Here is a 16,115-nt window from a genome sequence, read left to right on the forward strand (position 1 = left end):
AATTGAGAAAGTCTAGTCTAAAGATTTTCTACTTCTATTTTGTTTCCAATACTTACTGGTATTTAAGTTCCTAGGTTGGCCTTCAAACACTTTTGGGACACACAGATCTGATTTCTGTATTATAAATGATCAAAAATTACATTGTGATGATGATTTTATAATGAATATACTAAAAAACACCAAGCTATACACTTTAAATGGGTGAATTGTATGGCATATGAATTATCTCTGTATAAAACTGTTTAAAAGTCAATAATACATTTGAACGTATAACTGGAAGGTAAAATCAACATTATGTAGAGTAAAAAGCATATTGGATATGGAAGATCAAAGAAATGGGAAATATATAGTTTATAGTATGCTTTGTAATCAAAGTAATATTTTATAATACTTTATGGTATAGATTTTATAAGCATGATTTCCCTGAGTATTGTAAACCTGCCACTGCTTCTATTTTTGAGAAGCAATCCTTGTCATTTTTCTCTACTGTTCCTAAGCTGCTTCTGGGCAAAATGTGACAGTCTAGAAAGAGAAGCATGTAAAATTTGGTTTGGGCATTCTTCCACATTCTCACATGCTTCCCGCCAGCCCAGTACTCCTTTGCTTCCTGGTCTTTGATGACTCCACTTCCATTTTATAGAATTCAAAGTTTAAAAAAAAAAAAAAGAATTCAGAGTTTTTTCCCTCTCCACTGATCTCCATTCCACCCCAAAATTTCCATTTCCTCAGTGGGTCCTTACTTAAGGTAAGTGGCTTGTTGCATTAGTTTATAAGTCGTACATTTCAGGGGCGCCTGGGTGGCTCAGTTGTTTTTTGTTTGTTTGTTTGTTTGTTTTTTGGCTCAGTTGTTAAGTGTCTGCCTTCCGCTGAGGTCATGATCCTGGAGTCCCAGGATCAAGCCCTGCCTCGGGCTCCTTGCTCAGCGGGGAGCCTGCTTCTCCTCTTCCACTCCCCTTGCTTGTGTTCCCTCTCTTGCTATCTCTCTGTCAAATAAATAAACAAAATCTTAAAAAAAAAAGTCATACATTTCTGATAATTTACATTTTAAAAGATTATAGAACAGGAGTTAGCACACTTTTTATATGAAGAGCTAGGTGTAAATATTTTCAGTTTTGTAAGCTATACATACAGTATTGCAAGTGTTACCTTGCTGTCTTAGCATGAAAACAGCCACAGACAAAATGTAAATGAATGGATGAGGCCTGCTTTGACCCTAGGCAGGCCGGATCAAGCCACAGTTTGCCAACCCATCTTAGAGAGTTCTTAATTTAAAGACTCAGTATTAAGATGAAATGGAATGAAGAAATTTAAATACAATGAATTTTAAATACAGTACAGTTATGTCCTCTACTTCTACCACTAACAAAAGTGATTTCATTTCTTTACTGTTTTATCTTTCTTCCAAGGTTATCTGAGGAACAGAGGGCAGAACCTTAGCACTTTAGAAAGCGTCATTAGGAAAATACCAGACTTAACCACTAAAGACCATGGCATGAGGGTTGAGATTATTATTAAGATTAGGTCCATGAGGGGGCGCCTGGGTGGCTCAGTCGTTAAGCGTCTGCCTTCGGCTCAGGTCATGATCCCAGGGTCCTGGGATCGAGCCCCACATCGGGCTCCCTGCTTGGCAGAAAGCTTGCTTCTCCCTCTCCTACTCCCCCTGCTTGTGTTCCCTCTCTTGCTGTGTCTCTCTCTGTCAAATAAATAAGATTAGGTCCATGTGCATATGTGTATAAATATAAACATATTTGTGTTAATGTGTGTGTGTGTATTATTTTTATCATATTTACTGTGAAATGCATTGGATAGTCTCTAAAATACTCCACAAACAGGGACACCTGGGTGGCTCAGTTGGTTGAATATCTGCCTTCGGCTTGGGTCATGATCCCAGGGTCCTGGAATCAGGCCGGTGTTGGGCTCCCTGGTCCACAAGGGGTCTGCTGCTTCTTCTGCCCCTCCTCCCACTTGTTCCCTCAATCTCTCAATCCTCTCTTTCTCTCTCAAATAATAAAATCTTAGAAATTTAAAATATATAATAAAAAATATAAAATACTCCACAAACAAATTTATTGAATAGGAATGTGAAAGGACACATGAATTTAGGTAAATTAGGAAAAAAATAAATGCCAGATCATTTGGCCCTGCTAAAGTAGATAAAGACAAATGAAGATCAATGTGGCTAATGTCTCCTGCCATAATATTCTGGGTTGATTGAAATATTTTACTTCAGTCTGATAATTGTGTAGCATTTTGAGCATATGATGATTGTTTGTGTATAAAAGAAATGTAGTGTTGAAACAATGACATTGTATTAGATTCATGGCAATTATGTCATGATCCACAAAATTACATTTCAGTTAATATTTCCATATAACAGTGATGAGAAAAATTTGCATTTGCTGTGTTAGTGTTTTGCAAATTATTGGATAATGCAGAATGACAATCACTCATTTAGTGGATTTCTTAGAAAAATAAAATATTATTAACTCTGGGCAGTTTGAACCATTCAGGAAAACAAAATGGCATATTATACCCCAAAATGTTTTATTTTTACTTGGAAATTGTGTCATTTCATTGTATGTCACGAACAGATATTTTACATGACCCTGGCCTTATTAAACAAACCTGTGTTTCACTTTCTGTCAAATTTGTGTTTTTCCCGGTCAACATTTGAATATTTTACCTCTACTATTAAATTAGAGCTGACTGAGATAAAAAATCAGTTAATTAAAGCATTGACCTTTGTTTCCTCAATAAAAATGATTATATTGCATACCTCTTTCTACTTCTTCCCTCATTGTAGCTCCTGTCTGGTAGTTAGCATTTGTTTATTCTTTCAACAAATAGTTGGGTAACTACTTGCCAGGCATTGGGAACTAAATAGTGAACCAAACTACCTCTGCCTTGTACAGCTTACATTCTAGAGTGGGGAGAATGAAATAAACAATTATTTATTGTGTAATATAAAAGTTCTGTAGTAATATTAGAAGGTAAGTGCCATGGACACAGGGAGAGGGCAAGGGTGTATCTTTTATACAGTGGTTCTACTCTTGTTATTTAACATGAATGTTGTCATCTTATTTTCTCTCTCAATTTATAGTTCCAATGACAGGATTCACACAGAGAGCAACCATTGATCCAGAACTGAATGAAATACATGTCTTATCTGGACTCAGCAAAGACAAAGAAAAGAGGGAGGAGAATGTCAGAAATTCATTCTGGATTTATGACATTGTGAGGAATAGTTGGTAAGGGGCTCTTGTCTGTGTCTCAATCCCAATGTAACATTTATTTGAGGATGTTAGTTTCTTCAAAAGAAGACAGAAATAGAAGACTTATGTTAATTTGTGATGTCATGCATTTCAGTGTCAGTACAGGCATACCTCATTTTATTGCACTTCGCACATGTTTCAGTTTTTACAAGTTGAAGGTTTGGCAACTTTGTGTTGAGCGTGTCTATTAGCACCATTTTTCCAGCAGAATTTGCTCACTTTATGTCTGTATGTCATATTTTGATAATTCTCACAGTATTTCAGATCTTTTCATTATTATTATATTTATTATGCTTATCAGTGATCTTTGATCTTTGATGTTACTGTTGTAATTGTTTTAGGAGTGCCATGAACTGTGCCCATACGAGATGGTGAACTTAATTTATAAATATTGTTTGTGTTCTGACCATTCCACCAGCCGTCTGTTCCCTCATCTCTCTCCCTCTCCTTAGACCTCCCTATTCCCTGAGACATAACCATATTGAAATTAGGCTAATTAATAACCCTACAAAGGCCTCTAAGTGTTCAAGTGAGGGAGAGAAAGCTAGTCCTCTTGTGCCAAACAGCCAAGTTGTGAATGCAAAGGAAAAGTTCTTGAGGGAAATTAAAAGTGCTGTTCCAGTGAACCCATGAATGATAAAGCAAAACAGCCTTATTGCTGATATGAAGACAGTTTTAAAGGTTTGTATAGATCAAACCAGCCACAAAATTCCCTTAAGCCAAAGCCTGCTCCAGAGCAAGACCCTAACTCTTCAATTCTGTGAAGGCTGAGAGAGGTGAGGAAGCTGCAGAAGAGAAGTTTGAAGCTAGCAGAGGTTGGTTCCTGAGGTTTAGGGAAAGAAGCTGTCTTGGTAACGTCTAAGTGTTGATATAGAAGCTACAAGTTATCTTAGATCTAACTATGATCATTAATGAAGGTGACTACAATAAACAGCAGATTTTCATTGTAGATGAAACAGCCTCCAATTGGAATAAGATGCCATTGAGGACTTCCATAGCTAGAGAGGAGAAGTCAGTGCCTAGCTTCAAAGCTTCAGGGGACAAGCTGACTAACTTGTTAGGCGCTAACGCAGTTGGTAACTTTAAGTTGAAGACAGTGCTCATTTATCATTCTGAAAATTTTAGGACCCTTAAAAATTATGATAAGGCGCCTGGGTGGCTCAGTTGGTTAAGCGACTGCGTTCGGCTCAGGTCATGATCCTGGAGTCCCGGGATCAAGTCCCACATCGGGCTCCCTGCTCAGCGGGGAGTCTGCTTCTCCCTCTGCCCCTCTTCCCTCTCGTGCTCTCGGTCTCTCATTCTCTCTCTCTCTCAAATAAATAAATAAATAAATAAAATCTTTAATAAAAAAAATTATGATAAATCTGCTGTGCCTGTGCTCTGTAAATGGAACAACAAAGCCTAAAGACAGCACATCTGTTTACAGTATGGTTTACTGTACATTTTAAGCCCACTGTTGAGACTGAGTGCTCAGAAAAAATGATTCATTTCATATTACTGCTCATTGAGGACACACCTGGTCATTCAAGAGCTCTAATGGAGATGGAGAATGAGATTAATGTTTTCATGCCTGCTAACCCAGCATTCATTGTGTAGCCTATGGATCAGTGAGTCATTTCAACTTTGAAGTCTTCTTATTTAAGAAATACATTTCGTAAGATTACGGCTGCTGTAGATTATGAATTCCTCTGATGGATCTGGGCAAAGAAAAGTGAAAATCTTCTGGGAAAGGATTCACCATTCTAGATGCCCTGAAGAGCATTCAGATTTAGGGGACGAGGTCAAAATACCTACATGAACAGGAATTTGGAAGAAGTTGATTCCAGCCTTCCTGGATGACTTTGAGAGGTTCAAGACTTTGGTGGAGGAAGTAACTGCAGATGTGATGGAAAGAGCAAGAGAACCATTATTAGAAGTGGAGCCTGACAATGTCACTGCATTGCTGCGAGAGATAAAGTGGCTTCTTGAGATGGAACCTACTCCTGTTGTAGACTCTGTGAAGATTGTAAAAATGACAGCAGAGGATTTAGAATATTACATAAACTTAGTCAATAAAGCAGTAGCAGGGTTGAGAGGATTTACTCCAATTTTGAAAGAAGTTCTACTAATGGGTAAAATGTTGTCAAACAGCGTTGCATGCTAGAGAGAAATAGTTGATGAAAGGGAGTCAGTTGATGCAGTGAATTTCATTATACTTGACCCTTGAACCACACAGGCCTTAGGGGTGCCAACCCCCACACAGTTGGAATTCCATGTATAACCTGACTCCCTAAAAACCCAACTACTAATAGCCTACTGTTGATCAGAAGCCTTGTCAATAACATAAACAGTTTACTAATACATATTTTATATGTTATATGTATTATATACTGTGTTCTTAAGGTAAGATAGAGGAAAGAATGTTAAGAAAATCATAAGGAAAGAGAAAATGTAAAAAAAGTAAAAAAATCTGCATTACATTGGATCCTTGTAGTTCAGACCCATATTGTTCAAGGGTCAACTGTTTTATTTTAAGAAATTGCCCCAGCAACCACCACTCTGATCATTTAATAGCCATCAACATTGAGGCAAGCCCCTCCACCAGCAAAAAGATTATGACTTGCTGAAAATTCAGAGGTTGGTTAGCATTTTTTTAGCAATAAAGTATTTTTTTAATTAAGGTATGTACATTGTTTTTGTAGACATAATGCTGTTGCATAGTTTTAATAGACCACAGAAGAGTATAAACATAATTTTTGTATGCTTTGGGAAACAATTCCTTTGACTCACTTAATTACAGTATTTGCTTTATTGTGGTGGTCTGGAACTGAACCCACAACATCTCAGAGGTGTATGCCTATATTGAGAAAAGAAGTCAGTATTGGTGCCTATGTATACAATTTGTTCTGTGAATGGATTTTACCTCTGAATTTTTCAGTTAGTAGATGATTCCTGGTCTGGAAGTCAAGAGCATTGTATTTTAGTCTAGATTTTGCTACTAAGTAGATGTGTGAAATTGAGAACAATTTTTTTTTAATGTTCCCAGGTGGTCTTGGTTTTGTTCTGTTTTGTTTAAATTCAAGTTAGTTAACATATAGTATAGTATTGGTTTCAGGAGTAGAATTTAGTGATTCATCATTTACATAAAACACCCAGTGCTCGGGGCGCCTGGGTGACTCGGTCGTTAAGCATCTGCCTTTCACTCAGGTCATGATCCTAGGGTCCTGGGATCGAGCCCCGCATCGGGCTCCCTGCTCGGCGGGAAGCCTGCTTCTCCATCTCCCACTCCCCCTGCTTGTGTTCCTGTTCTCACTGTGTCTCTCTCTGTCAAATAAATAAATAAAATCTTTTAAAAAAACACAAACAAACAAAAAAACACCCAGTGCTCACCCCAACAAGTACCTTCCTTAATGCCCATCACCCATTAAGCTTATCTCCCCCACCCCAACCCACCTCCCCTCCAATAAGGCTCAGTTTGTTCTCTATATTTAAGAGTCTCTTACAGTTTGCTTCCCTCTCTGTTTTTATCTTATTTTATTTTTCCTTCCCTTCCCCTCCCAGTGGTCTTAATTTTGACAAATTAACTGATCTCAGTAGAGCAGGGTGGGAGGCATTATTTAGTGTTTTCAAACCAGGACCTTTAAGTCACAGAGTAGTCTCACAGAACTAGTGCTGCACATTTTGCTTTGGAAAACAATGGCCCAGAGAATCCAGCTCAAACATTCTGTGATTACTGCATAAGTAGATATTTTACAGAACAGGAGCTTCAGAGAACTTCCTCCACGCTTGCAACTAAGGAATTTATTATTTCCAAAGTAGGACATTTATTTTAAGCAGTAAAACTGAAAGAAATCTGTGAGTTTTTTTATTGTGAATAAATAGATGGAATTATCTTGTCCTTTAGACTTTGGTTTGAACTTGCATATATGCTGTCCGTGTTTCATAATGTGAAATAGGTTGTTCTTAAGTGAGGTTTTGGATGGACATTAAAAGAATGTAAGAATTCCATTCTAACAAATTTATACTATTGTGTGAGCATGACCAGAACTTTTAAGATTTGATGTGAACAAATTTATAAATTTTTTGTTGGAATTAGACATCCAGTTAATTTGCTTGCTAAAGTTCTATTAACATTATATATGCTGCTAATTTTAGGATAGAATGCCTTAAAAAGCAATGTCTTGCAGGTCTTGCGTCTATAAGAATGATCAAGCTGCAAAGGATAATCCAAGTAAAAGTCTTCAGGAGGAAGAACCATGTCCAAGATTTGCCCATCAGCTTGTATATGATGAGTTACACAAGGTAGCATAACTACATCGACTTGTAAACTTTCCAAGACCTCTAATCTGATAGAATCCCAAAATAAATGTTTCTGATTATTTTTAAGTGCATTTGAATAAAAAGTTATATAGCAGACATCATAGAATATATAGCAGACATCCAATATCATTTCTCCCTAAAATTCCTTAAGAGAATAACCATTTTCCATAGTCCAAAGTTTCTGGCACTTTTGCACTTTGCTTTGTAGCTGCATAGATCAGATACATAGCATGACCTCTTGTTTCTACAATATCAATATCCAACTAAAAAATCTACAGTTTTTAGCATTAGGATACCTTGTCCCATGAAATGAAAAAGTATATGTAACTTCTGATTTTAGGTTTTCCTATTGTGTAAGGAGTCTTTTTATCTTTATTTTTCCTGTGACGTGACGTGTTTTTTCTGTTGGCGTCACAAAAACAGTCCTGCATTCTCAAGTTTTAGTGTCACTAAGTGTTCAGGGTGGTTTCTTTAAACTGTGTCTCCCTTAAACTTTACATATAGTTTAGTGATTGGGCTCAGATTATACAATAACTTATTGACAAAGCTTGTACTCCTTTTGTATGGGCCATAGGTGACTATTTAAATTCTATATCACTTCAGACCTTTAGGTAAATGATACCCTAAGAGTGAATAAAAGCCCTTTCTCTTTTTGAGTCTCCCAGATTAAAGGGTAAATGAATTTTGATCTGTAGGATAGAAGTAATATCGCTCTTGTATAACACTGTTGAACATACATGTTTTCAAAACTTCAGGAACTGTTTTAACACTTTGTTGAAGTACAGAATATCACTAAAATTATACCAATGAAATCATTATTGCAATCCTTTTTCATTTCTTTTTTTTGGTATTGAAAAATGTAATATTTTACAAGTTATATCACAAATTATATGTACCACTTAATATTTGGCAGTAAGCCTAAAGCAAAATTAAGATGCCAAAATTTAAAAAGTTCTTGTTACTATTGACCTTCAGTGATTCAACATGTGTGTCAGAGTTTTATTAAAGATCTTGTTTGTTATTATGATCAACACTTGGTTAACTTAATAATTTCCATTATTTGTTGCCCTAAGTAAACTCTTTATCGTGGATTAGCTTCTTACTATCACTGCTTTTGTTTCACGTCTTCCATTGTCAGTATAATTGTGGTAATACAGCTCATTTTAATCTAAAATTCAGCTTAAGGAAGTAGCCGCAGTACTTTAAAGTAAAATGGAAGTGAGAAACATCAAAAGAAGCCTTTGTTAGAAATGCAGTAATGTTTTAATTATTACTGTTACACATTGCTACCAAAATGAAGAAATTTTATTATGACTTCTGTAGTTTCCGGAGTATTGCATACATCTTAAAGTGTGACTTGTTTTGTTTATTTTAGGTTCATTATTTATTTGGTGGGAATCCAGGAAAATCTTGCTCTCCAAAGATGAGATTAGATGACTTCTGGTCACTGAAGTTATGTAGGCCTTCAAAAGATTACTTACTGAGGCACTGCAAGTACCTCATAAGAAAACACAGGTATAAAAATAATTCACTGAAAACTTTTATTTAACATTATTAGCTATTGCTGGTGTTACCTCGACTTTGGAAATAGGGCTTTGTCTTTGGAAATCTACTAATACTACAGTGTAAATACTGTGAAGATCATGACTCTTGTAAATGTCCTTTTATTTTCCTTATTTTTGCTTTCCTCTTTCGGAAGATACAAAGTGAAGATACATATTGATGCTAAAATTTTCTAGATATAGAACAAGGAAATTTTGCAACTGTTAAATGGAAGAAATTTCTATGAAGGTGATGAACCTATCTTCCAGTAATTCAAGGCCTACTCAGTACAAAGTACATCAGTACTATATTATTGCCATATGCCTAGCCTATTGGTAACTTTCTTAACAGTGAATGCGATGATATAGTTGACTAACTATCTTCTTAATCTGATGTTTCAGAATACAACTTCAAATATGATTTTGGTTTCACATCATTAACTTTGCCATTTAATTGCAAAATCATGTAGTCAAACATTTTCGTATATATCTCCTGGGTCATGTTTGCTTTTGAGCCCTAGCAGGTGATGATAAGCTACTGAAAAGTGTAGAAAAGCATATCTGTCCTTTTAGTTATTGATAATGTTCGAAGGTAAGAAAAGTTTATAGTTTGGAAGGAGAAGTTTAGGCTTTAATGATAATAGTTACCATTTATTGAGCAATTTTTGTGTGCTAGATCTAACATACTATTCCTACAATGAGACAATTGAATAAGTACTGTTCTTATCACTATTTTCATAAAAGAAGCAATGGGGTATTTTTAAATGGGTCATATAATTCATCTAGGGTCACTCAGCTGTAAGCAACACAGCCAGGATATGGCTCCAGCATTCATCACTTCACCACCACCATCACCACTACACATGCATACACGTATGTCTGTGTATTTACACATACATGTTTATATGTCTATTATATATATTTATTTTATGTAGAATATAAATACATAAAAATCTCTGGTATAAATTATTAAACTGTTTTCCTTTATCATATCATGTTTACTTATTGTTCCTTTCTCTGTTTTCACAAGTGCTTGAAAGATAAATTAATAACAGAAGCTAGTTACTTCTGTTACTTTGGCAGTACTGTAATTAGTGTATTTCCTGTAGAATCTACAGGAGAAAGGGTCTGAATCCTCTTGTTGACTGGATGACGAGATAAATTTTGTTTTATTAATAAGATTTAAACTTGAGGCACCTTCAACTAAGGTGTACACTGCTAAAATTTTATTCCTTAGTATTTTACTTAATGTTACAGTTAGTTTTTCAAGGATGAGACAAATTTAAGGAAATTACAGCATTCTTTTTCTGCTTCAGATACAGTAATGGGTACTTGTATATTAAATTGAGCTTTTTAAAAATTTCCTGAGCAGGAGCCCATTGGAGAATAGAGGAGATTTTTTAGTACTATATGTAAAGAATTTGAATTCACTTATAAACACTTTCCTCTGGCTTTTAATTTAAAAAAGTAATGTATGGTTAGTAAAAAAAAAAATAAGCCCTCTCACCCTGCAAAATAATTGAATCATGCATCATCCCGTCATTGAGAAATAACAACTTACTGTTGTGGTTGTTGTATCCTTTATATGTGCACACATATATTTTTGTTTAACTGAAAAATAGGGATCATAGTGCTTTGAATCTGATTTCTTTCAATGAATGATATATTACAAACATCTTATTACCATGTTAATAAATACAAATACAAATTAGAATTCTAATGGCTGCATAGTGTTCTAGTTTATGTGTAATTAGTTTACTTTTGTAAAATATTTAGACTACTTCCAGCTTATAAATAATACTGTAATATTATTACATACTTCCATATCTACCCCTACCCAAAAATTCTGTAGGATATTGGTAGAATTGGTGAATTATCAGTTGCCCTCCAGAAAGTTAATTTTCATTCCTTCCGGAAGTAAGTAGGATTATTCATTTTCTCAGCCACACCATTGTGAGAAGTATTATTATTTTTTTTAATCTTTGACGGATGTTTTTCTCTTTTGAAAATATATCAGTGGGCAGGTGAAATGACAGTTTGTGGAAATCTGAAATATATTATGGTATGTTTTAAGTTTTAAGTACGAACACCATTGTTAGTGACTTGTGCTGGTAAAAGGCGTAAAGTAAGGAATGTCAGTGGATAAAGAATAAAAGATAATAATCAGTAACAAATCATTTAAACCTTTAAGTATATGATGAAACTCTAGCAAATTTTGTGAGGATGAGAATGGTTCATAAAATAGTGCCTGAAGCTGAGAGGCAACAAGTTCGTGTGATGGGTCAGAGAAGCAGCCTTTGAAATTTTCTACCATGGGAAAAGAAGTATGCTAGCTCATCTCAGAACTGAAACCAGAAAAGCCCTGAAAGGAGAATTTAACGTTTAAAGACCCTATCCATTTATATAGAGTATTTTCTTTTCTTCTCTTTTTTAAGATTTTATTTATTTATTTGACAGAAAGAGACAGAGCCAGAGAGGGAACACAAGCAGGGGGAGTGGGAGAGGGAGAAGCAGGCTTCCCGCTGAGCACGGAGCCCAATGCAGGGCTCAATCCCAGAACCCTGGGATTATGACCTGAGCCGAAGGCAGACAGTTAATGACTGAGATAGAGTATTTTCATTTAGAGTAGTAATAGTAGCATAAAAATATGGAACACAGTATTATTCTTTTCTGATTGTGATTACATTTTGACTTCAGTTTTAGGAGCTCATGTCTTATATTGGAAAAAGTACTTGACCTGAACCTTGGATTGATCTTTAAGCCTTGTAACTTCATCTTTCTGGAGATCACTTTGCTCATGTATAAAATGGCCAGAACAACTACCTGTGGGTCTTTATACATCAGTGAAATTTCATTTATTGCAGAAATATTTATTAAGCACCTACTATGTGCTAGATATTATCCTAGGCTCTGTGGATATGTCAGTGAAGAAAATAAGCAAAAATTCCTATCCCCAAGTTTCTGTCTTTTGAAGGAAGACTAGCAGTAAACATAATAAGGAATTTATATGTTAATAAGTATTATGAAAAAGAACTAAAACAGGTTAAGAACTATTTTGTACAAGTTAGGGAGCTGGGTATGTGATTTTTAAATAAGAATATTAGGATAGACCTCACTGCAAAGGTGAGTAGTGACCTAAAGAACACAAGGGAAGAAGGGCACCTAGGTGGCTCAGTCAGTTAGGCAACCGACTCTTGATTTCAGGACTCAGGTCATGATTTCATGGTCATGAGATCAAGCCCCACATCGGGCTCTGTACTCAGTGCAGAGTCAGCTTGAGATTCTCCCTCTCCCTCTGCCCCTCCCCCAACTTGCACCCGCGCTCGCCCTCTCTCTCTCTCTCTCTCTCTTTCTGAAATAAATACATAAATAAATCTTTTTAAAAAAATAAAGAATATGAGGGAACGAATCATGTAGATATTTGAGAGGAAAAGTGTTCCAGATAGGTAATAGACAAGGCTCTGAGGTTAAAAATATGCCTGGATTATTTGAGGAATAAATTGAGGAGAACAGTGTGGTAGAAGTAGAATGAGTGAGGTGATTGTGGTAGTAAATGAGGTCAGAGAGATAAGAAGGGGACAATTGGTGAAGGGTCTTTGGCTTTTACTCTGAGCGAAAGGAGAGCATTAAAAGATTTTACGTAGAGGAATAACACACTCAGATTTCTCTTTTAATAAAAACCATTCTAGGTTTTCTTCCAAAAGAACTGAGTAAAAGGGTGTGGCTGTTTTCACTCAGATGGGGAATTCTTCAGAAACAACAGGTTTGTTTGTTGGGAAGGATGAGTTCAGTTTGGTGCGCTTTAGGTTTTAGAGATCATGTGTTAGCATTTGGAGGAAAGGCATGTGCTGATTATTACATTTGTGAGTCATCAACAAAGAAAAGGAGCTGGCTTAGAAGAGTAGAGAGATGTTGGCATTATCTGATGACCGCCACCATTTGAGAGAAGGCAGAGGAAGAGAGACACTCCATAAAAGAGATCAAGAAAGCCCAGTAAGATTCTGGATAAACTTTGAAGATTGCTCCAACAGAATTTCTTGATGGATTGGATATGTGTATGAAAGGAGAGTAGTCGTGGCATCCTGAGAATCTTGTCTACTACTAATTTGAACTGATAGTCAAAGGCCCATTTTATTTATTTATTTACTTATTTATTTTTATTTATTTTTATTTATTTTTAAAGATTTGATTTTTAAGTAATCTCTACCCCCAGTGTGGGGCTCAGACTCACAAGCCCTAGATCAAAGAGTCATATGTTCCTCTGCCTGAGCCAGCCAGGTGCCCCAGGCCCATTTTAGATATTTGAAAAGACATAGACTTTTTTTTTCTACCAACCCTTAGATGAATTTAAGAGTTTGAGGGACATTGCTACATTGCAGGCAGAATAGATAGAAGTTGCTTTATATGAATTGAAATAGAGCCTGAGAATTACCTTTTTAATTTAAATTTCATATCAAAATGGATAACTAGTGTTTCATTCTGTGGGACCTTACTCTATACTGCTGGGCTGGCTTGTTTATTTTCATTATTGTTCTTATGGAAAACAGTTACGTATTCTGTTTAGTTAAAATATAAATTTGGAAGGAGAAAAGTATACTGTATGCCAAGAAATGTGTCTTTGTTCTTAATGGTACCATGCAGTACAGTAAATAAATACCACTGTTATTTTTCCCTATAACATTGAAATTTACAGACTTATCAACAATTTGGGGTAGAAAGGAACAAAAGAAGAACTTTTTAATAGGGTTAATTTCTGTTCTTCTAGGTACAGGACACAGTTGTTGGCTGAAATAGAACTCTAGATTGCAGACATAAATCCAATGATGAGTTTTTGCAGGCCAAAGAAAGCTTAGAAAAAAGAGAGAAAACACACCTTCTAGGAAAATGGATCTACCTACCATCTCATGTCTTCTATTTACTGACTTCTGTGTTTTGTGTGTCTTTTATGTCCTTGTGTATCTCACATTCAGGTTCTCTAAGAGAGTATCTTCTTAGAGAGGGCTCCCTGGGGAGAGTATCCCTATTGGGAATAATTCTGCCAGGCTACTTTATAGACTGCTGATCAAGTTTCAGAGGATTGCTTTTGTCTCAGGTGCCAAAACTGGTCTAACCCATTTTGGACAAGATGGTAGAGTAACATGACCTCTGCCTAAGGAGCTCTCTCATCTGAGGGCTTGAAGGCTAGCTGACAGGCATGGTACTATCTGATACAACAGAGCTGTAAAATTTTGCTAGTCTTTGCCCTGCTTGAAATACAGGTACTCTATCTCTGAGATGAGCTCTAAACACAGGAAATTATTGATGCCATCAGCCTGAACACCATTGTGAAAGGCTCATTGTTTTCCTTTCCCAAGTGAAATCAAATGTCTTCTTTTCTTTCTCTCTGTACAATATTTTGAAAAGCATACCAACTTATTACAAATAAATCCATATATAATTATGCCATAACAAAAGATTTAAATAGATAAACAGTCCCAAGCAGATTTTTTTTCTGTTAGAGAACTAACTCATTGTTTTCTTTTCAGCCTTTGGAATCAGATGGATCTGCGTTTGATTCTACTTATGCCATTTTTTAGCTCTTATCTTGGCCGAGTTCATTCTGAGCCTCAGTTTCTCATCTGTAAAAAATAATAAAAGTTTATTGTCATCAAAGTGGGGGTAAATGAAGTAATATATGTAAAATACTCAATACAGTGTCTAGCACATAACACGCTTGATAAGTAATTGCTACGGTTGTTTTTATTATTATTGACTGAGACAGGAAATAATCTTATTAAAAATATTTAATCAATTTAAAATATATATTTTTTCAATCAGTGTTAATGATAGAAAAGAAACTACTCATTTCTGTTTCTAAAGTACCCGTTAGGCACCTCTGGTGGAATGTATATTACACAGATCTAACCAGGTATTTTTATTTTAGCTCTACTTGTTTTTTATGAAACATATTCAGCTCTTTTGCAGTTTTGTTACGTAAAATATTTGACATATTCACTATGTTTCATAGTTGATTTAATCTTAGCTTGTAGTTTTAGAGGAGGGTAGGAAGTGCTCCCCTCAGTCTCTAGCACCATGATGCCTGTGCCCACCTGGCATTACCATTACTTCTCCGGGGCAGTGTTTGCACTTCTGGATTCCCAAACACAGGTTTTTGTTAGATACCCGCAATGACTCCTCAGACACAGAGTATTCCACTGCAGGTCTGAATGACATTTCTGATGTTTTCTCGTAACTCCAGACAATTATTATTCTTGTTTACATTTTCTAGGTTTGAAGAAAAGGCCCAAATGGACCCCCTTAGTGCTCTGAAATATTTACAAAACGATCTTTATATAACTGTGGATCATTCAGACCCAGAAGAGACGAAAGAGGTAAAAACTTGCTATTTTTTCTCTTAGATGTTTAAAGGAAAATGAGGAAAATATGATGACACTAATAATTTTTAAAGTAGCCCAGAGCAGATGAAATAAAAATTGAATAGGCTTACTTTCATGTGATGATAAAAGGTTCAGGTCACACAAAAAGCCCTTGATCCTTTCAGAAAAGGATTCTCAGGTTTAAAGTTTTAGCTTAGACATGAGTTTTGTGTGTTGGGAAGGAAATAGAAATTTTTACTTCTGTAGTCCCATGCTTCTTTCACTTAAGGATTACATAATGGCTCAATATAAACTTTTCTCTTGATACTCCAAAATCCCATAAGAGAAGAAAGAAAACTCTCCTCTTTCATAAGAAGAAAGTGAAGAGTGGTTGGTAGGAGTAGAATCCCTGCTACCTTGATATTTAGTTATATGAATGTCATAGCAGAATAGTTCAGCTACAGTGTACTGACTTCTTTCATCAGGAGTCCCTGACCTTGAGAAATTAGTAGCAGATCATTACTTTTCAGGGCTTTTTTTCTTACTAATACTGGAGGGAAAAGAGAAGATGTAATATTTTTAGGGCATATTTGTTTATCTACAGTGTGTGAATACACCTGCAGTGAGTTTCATAGTCTGACAGCCTG

At 35.7% G+C, this 16,115-nt stretch overlaps 1 protein-coding gene across 4 annotated transcripts in view; it reads left to right on the plus strand.

The window, feature by feature from the left end:
• MKLN1 (muskelin 1) overlaps window positions 1-16,115 on the plus strand; it is a 186,075-nt gene that overhangs the window by 153,081 nt on the left and 16,879 nt on the right. For all 4 annotated transcript variants that reach the window (XM_073899209.1, XM_025854921.2, XM_073899208.1 and 1 more), the window contains 4 exons: window positions 3,101-3,248; window positions 7,439-7,553; window positions 8,947-9,086; window positions 15,381-15,483. In XM_073899209.1, coding sequence (XP_073755310.1) covers window positions 3,101-3,248; window positions 7,439-7,553; window positions 8,947-9,086; window positions 15,381-15,483 — 506 coding nt within the window. The remainder of the gene's footprint in view (window positions 1-3,100; window positions 3,249-7,438; window positions 7,554-8,946; window positions 9,087-15,380; window positions 15,484-16,115) is intronic.

This window comes from Callorhinus ursinus, unplaced genomic scaffold (assembly GCF_003265705.2).
Source record: "Callorhinus ursinus isolate GAN/ISIS: 27379988/994484 unplaced genomic scaffold, GSC_fseal_2.0 scaffold12, whole genome shotgun sequence".
Lineage (NCBI taxonomy): Eukaryota > Metazoa > Chordata > Mammalia > Carnivora > Otariidae > Callorhinus > Callorhinus ursinus.